The sequence below is a fragment of the Anarrhichthys ocellatus genome, unplaced genomic scaffold (assembly GCF_004355925.1).
Source record: "Anarrhichthys ocellatus isolate YVR2014 unplaced genomic scaffold, GSC_Weel_1.0 scaffold15, whole genome shotgun sequence".
Lineage (NCBI taxonomy): Eukaryota > Metazoa > Chordata > Actinopteri > Perciformes > Anarhichadidae > Anarrhichthys > Anarrhichthys ocellatus.
The window spans coordinates 7,826,903-7,832,802 of NW_022280045.1; the positions used below are offsets into that span (position 1 = coordinate 7,826,903).

At 43.2% G+C, this 5,900-nt stretch overlaps 1 protein-coding gene across 1 annotated transcript; it reads left to right on the top strand.

Annotated features, from left to right (window-relative positions):
• Positions 1-679: 679 nt before the first annotated feature.
• On the top strand, positions 680-1,955 carry LOC116387767 (transcription factor HES-1-A-like). The gene is made up of 4 exons (XM_031855145.1): positions 680-787; positions 890-985; positions 1,086-1,173; positions 1,501-1,955. Exons 1-4 carry the CDS (start codon positions 680-682, stop codon positions 1,953-1,955), a joined length of 747 nt encoding a protein of 248 aa, XP_031711005.1.
• Positions 1,956-5,900: the final 3,945 nt, after the last annotated feature.

Consider the following 5,900-nt stretch of genomic DNA (forward strand, 5'->3'; position numbering starts at 1 on the left):
AATGTATTATTAGAACAGGTTAAACCACCAAATCGACTAATGTATTTAACATTAATTACAGTTTAATCTGTTGTTGCAGCTGCTGAGCGACGTTTTATTTTTATTTTTTTATTCAAGCAAAACAGTTGTGCAAACACGCATATTTGTTTCAGCTAAGGCGTCATGATCAGATTAAATAAATCCACTTTGATAACATTTCTACAACAGTAACAGGCAGTAAACCCATTTAAGAGGAAACACACCTGACTCGCTGCAGGAGAAGCAGTTTTCCTCATAAACCTGCTTAAACAGAGTAACTCTTCTTTGTAAAACAGTCTCTCAGCATCCTGACAGGTAGCCAATGAGAGCGCCTTGTCGCACGAGCCCGCCGCCTCCCCGGCACCGTGTCCCGCGCGCCCATTGGACGGAATGATGAAACCCGGGGAACTCTCACACGAGCCGCTCGCGTGCAGGCTCGCGGGCTCTATAAATAAACCCCATGCGCTGGAAAGAGGAGCGGACTGGATGTCAGTTTGGCGAGGAGACAGAAGTCACTTGTGACATTTGTCATCAGTAAACTGCTCTGTGGTGCGCCACGAGAAAGCGGGACGCACTGCACGAGACTGACTTTTTATTGCTGCGCATCATTCTGTTAATGATCAAATATTATTTTGGACGACTTTTATTTGTAAACCTGAAGATGCCAGCCGGTACTTTAGAGAGAACCTCTCCCAGCGCCGTGGCTGCCACACCGGCAAGTGGGGACCCCACACCCGAAAAACCCCGGAGTCTGTCAGAGAACAGAAAGGTAGGCTATCGGAACAGTTTGTTTTGTAAACATGCTTCTGTTTCACATCTATCGTTTTATTTTGAAACTGTCATATGAACTGTTTTTCTTTTCTATTTCAAGTCATCCAAACCAATCATGGAAAAGCGGAGACGTGCGCGCATCAATGAGAGTCTGGGCCAGCTGAAGACTCTTATCCTGGACGCACTCAAGAAAGATGTAAGGATCTCCACACTAAATCTTTATTCCAAGATTAAGATGGATTGAAATTAGGAACCACATTCAGGTCCACATTTAATGGTCACTTTCTTCCGTTTAGAGCTCCAGACACTCCAAACTGGAGAAGGCGGATATCCTTGAGATGACTGTGAAGCACCTCAGGAACTTGCAGCAACTTCAGATGACTGGTATGTAGCTGCCGTTTCTGGATTTATGTTGATGTGTGCGCAATAATTCTTGGATGTCTAACTTTAGATGGTGAACATGTACCCAGGGTCTCCAAGATTCATTGCTCACACACAGCTGGTGTGCTTGCCCTTAAGGCTTGATTACACAAAGCCCCAACCAAGTGAATAAAATATTATTTTCATTATTCAAGTGAGCCAATTTGCCAATTATTTAATGATATTCTTTTTATTCATAATATCTTAATTTCTTAATATTCCCTTTAAAGTATAGAACACAATCTTATCTATTTGTGTATTCATTTGTATATATTTGTATTTCGTCTCCAGCTGCTGTGAACACAGACCCGTCCGTCCTGGGTAAATACAGAGCCGGGTTCAGCGAGTGTGTAGGAGAGGTCACCCGTTTCCTCTCTACATGTGAAGGGGTGAACACAGATGTGAGGACTCGTCTCCTCAGCCACCTGGCATCCTGCATGACCCAGATCAACACCGTGAACTTCTACACACCTCACCCGGTTGCCCTGAGCCTTGGACAGACAGGTACACAGATTCCAGCGGCCTCCGCTCCACAGATGCCGTCCAAAAGTGGCTCATCAATGCACGCTTCCCCAGAAGCGATAAAGCTGTACGGTGGCTTCCAGGTGGTGCCAACACCGGATGGACAGTTTGCTTTTCTTGTTCCCAGCGCAGCTCTTATGCCTCTCGGAGCACAAAACAATCATCACATGTCACCTGTCGCACCTCGGGTCACCTTAGACTCAGATGTGTGGAGACCATGGTAGGATTTCAGCTCAACTGATTTTTTGAGGAAAAGGACTATTGCACACTAGAACGTATTTTTGTACATTTTGTAAATGTTTTAAAAACCTACATGAGAGGGATGTTTACACACACATTTGTGTTTTTTATATGGACATTAGGAGATATTCCTGGCCTCTTGCTTGCTCTGATTTTCCCTGTTTTTGATACGACACATTTGCCCCAGCAGGTCAGGAACATTTTTGAAAAGCACTGTATTTTTTGAGATGAATAAAAATATTTCTATGATAGAATACTTGCTGCTATGGCGTCTTTGTCATCTCTCCTCCCTCAAAAACCCCATCAGGTTGTCATGCTGATGTCTACTCATTTAGAGGCAGATGAGCCTATGCTACTTTTGAAAAATGCTATATAGGTTACACTTTGACTTTATCTCAAAGCTGTACAAATCTTTTCAATTACCATCCCGTGTACAGCAGCCCTTTAATTATAGCCCCCCTCCTAGGTGCCTGGTCCACACCTGACCGTCCCCTTTGCAGTGACAGTGACACCTGCTTTCTGGCTGAAAGTAAATACCTCTCTAATGAGGTAAGGAAACTGAGAGGAAACGAGAGGCGTGCTTTCAGTGCTGGGAGGAGGGTGGGGCAGGGTCTGTTGCATGTAGGTCTGTCTGAGCTCCTGCCAGATTGGAAATCCCGCTGAAATAGATTAGGGCATGATCGTAAAGATAATGACGTGGCTAAATGAAGACCAGACTAAATCAATTCCCGGGATTACTCAGGGATTAAGTGTATGTTGTTACTTTTTTAGGTGTCTTCCCTGCATTATCAGAAGAGCGATATTTATAGAATGATTCAAACTTTTGATAAAGCCGACAAGGAATCTGATTTGATTTGATGTTAAATGTGTGTGCGTGCACACTAGTTTATCAGCAGCAGACCTGCAGAGCCCGTCCAATCATTGCCCATTTAGTGGATGGTTGAAGAGCTGACAGTCCCAGCGTGTGTCCTGAGCGTGGTGCTCACACAGCGGGCCACAAGCAGAGCGTGAACCAGAGGTCACAGGTGCCCCTCATTCACACTCCAAAGACGACGCAGCTCCATCAGCATGTTGTCCTAAATCTCGCAACCCATCAACAGACATGGCAGCCCATCACCAGAAGACAGGGCCTCCCTTTGACAGCATCAAAAGGTGGCACCTCCGGAGGCAAACACGCACACAATCCATGACCATTGGGTTGTTCCTGATTTAATATTCTGGGAATTTAAGGGTCATAACAGAAATAAATGCAGGAGTAACCACTTTGTTTCTCTGTCGTTCTTGTTTCTCAAAGAACTGAGAAATGGGTGCACAATATTCTGCATTCTGCATTTCAACACAAGGAGCCATATAAATGTGAAACAAATCATCAATCGGACACTCAAACAGTTGTTAAAACTCCTCACTTTGTGCAAATGATACAGTCAATTAAGTTTACATCTTTGTTTTGGCACAGCTGAGAGAAGACTGGCAGTAAGGAGCTCTAAAAGACAAAAATAAGAGCTCCCCCTCCTATCAGAGTATCCTTTGAGAAGACCCTGAACACAAAAACAAAGACGGGCCCCTCAGTGGCTCAATGGCTCCTCTCTTTGTGAGCCTCTCCATCTTCATAAAGGGCCTTCCCCTTGTTTATCCAGGAAGAGGTTTAATGGCTGTGAGGGGGAGAGGACCATGCTGTCACTTTCACCGTGCTAAAGAAGGCTTATTGTTGGCCGCTCTCAAAGGTCCTGGTCTTAAAGGCTTTTTGAGAACTCGTCAGGCCAGGCTGTTCAGATAACAGGAGCAGTGAAGTGCTGAGAGGTCGCTCCTATCCATACCATATATGATGCAGAACCTGGAGTAGTTTTGATGGAGGAGCTTCAATAGATGACAGCCACTCTTGAAGAAATGTGCGCTGTTTACTGGTGTTGGTCCCCTCCTTCCATCCTTTGTCTAATTGTTTCTTATCCCCTCTCCCTGCCCCCCCCCTCAATCAAAACCCCAGTTTGATGCAGTATTTTCCCAAACGTTGTAACGCAGGGACTAGTTAATGTGAAGCAGGGTTCGCTGTGGTCCATGATTGATGGCCTCCCCTCACAAACAAAGTGACAACAGTGACAGGTTCCCTGCTTGTAGAGACGGTCTCCCCCTGACACTCACCGGAAACCCTCACTGCCTCCGCCTCTGTGGGTGAATCGGGGTAGTATTGTTCTTAGCGTTGTTATGGTGTTTGATGGGGGTCGAAGTATTCAGCGATGGTTCACATCAATGCTAATGAATAGATTATGCAGTCGATATAAATAGTGAATGAACAATGCTCTTTGTCCCTTCACTCCAATTCATCCCTTTTTGATTTAGCTGGTTGTTTTTGAAAATCTCAACAACATACTGATGGAAGTGGAGCTTCCGGGGGGGAATTCTAGTATCAGCGTGACACAATAAGTGGAACATTTATCATTTTGGACCCACACAGAGTGATAATGGTGTGACTATTGAAAACCAAGTAACTCTGCATCACAACAAGTCATTACATCTTCAAAGGAGATGTTGTGTTGAATGTCGGGGTGAGGGAGTGGAGGTCTTGTTTTCTTCACCAACGAAGACCGATGAAGAAGACCGTGAAGATACATTGTCACTGCAGGTGTCCTTTTGAAGTGAGAACTTCCCATAGTACAAATGCTCCAAGTTCAGCCTTAACCTTTGGGCCTGGCTACACTGACACACAATGTGTGAGGCATGAGCCAACCTGACAGAGTTTATAAGAAATAAAGGGAAGCCGACAAAATGCATGGACGAATGATAGAAATGGAAAAAGGTGTGTGGAATCATCGTTTATAGGTAATTTTTGGCAGTATCATCTTCACAGTAGAGATTTGATCCATGATGGATAGTGGTAACGTCATCCAGCGGATTAAGTAATCTTCTCTTGTTTCTACAAACAACATTTTAAAGGTTTCATTGACAAATGTCCAGTTTACTCTATTGAACATCCTTTCTGCATCTGCAGAAGGGGTTTTGGTTTTGTTACAATAGGATGTGTTCCTCAAATTAAAAAGGCGGCATGTATTATTGGAGGAATGATTTAATAAATCCTGTCTGATCTGGATGAATAAGAGATGAAATTATTGATTTGATTTGATTGTTGATACGTTACTAAGATTTTGTAATCTGAATCGATTAATGATAGGGGCGATAGCTTGCGCAGAGAGTTGTGTTTTTTTATGCTTAAGTTGCACTGAGATGAGTGCTGTATTCATACGTTATGGGATGGATTTTGATCATTTTATCTTGGTTACCATTTTAGAGAAAAGTGTTCAGAATTCAGAAGGAAACCGTTCATTCAGGTATTTTATGGTTTGACTTTTTCTTTGAGTGTGTTTTCATATTCTGTTAGTGGAGTGTCCAAGATGTCAGCCGGCTGTTCGTTTGAGTATAACGTGATTTTATAAAAAACAAACCTATATTTCGGATTTTTTCTTCTTAATTTTTATAAATTTTACAGTATATTTTGAACCAAAATGCAATGATTCAGATAATGGTTTTGAGGAGCACTGGAGAGGATGCCTAGTTTTGACACTTAAACAAGTCAAGGCTTTTCTCTTCAAACTTAGAACCAAAACATGACAAGCTTTAGACCTGATGGTACTGTATTCATGATATGTTAAATCAAGGATGCTTAGCAGGGCTTTTGCTAAACCATAATTTGTCAAGAGCACTCAAGCAACATTTTAGTATGTCGTTCCATTGTGGAATTACTCTGGATTACTTCTGCTGCTGGTAGTTGGAGTGTGGGAGGTATTTTTTCAATTGTTTTGCAGCAACAAACTGCTAGGTTTGGCAGTGACCCTGCAATACAGGCTGCATGCATGCATAATAAAACATCTCTAACTGAGGGGCTGAAGACAAAACAAGTGTAGGCGTATAAGAGCAGGGTTTCGCAGGGCCATAGT

Bases quoted from the DNA above. Each gene is read 5' to 3' on its own strand.
- LOC116387767 (XM_031855145.1), top strand. From the start codon at position 680: ATGCCAGCCGGTACTTTAGAGAGAACCTCTCCCAGCGCCGTGGCTGCC. The intron at 788-889 runs GTAGGCTATCGG...TTCTATTTCAAG, and splicing joins GTCTGTCAGAGAACAGAAAG to TCATCCAAACCAATCATGGA. The intron at 1,174-1,500 runs GTATGTAGCTGC...TTTCGTCTCCAG, and splicing joins GCAGCAACTTCAGATGACTG to CTGCTGTGAACACAGACCCG.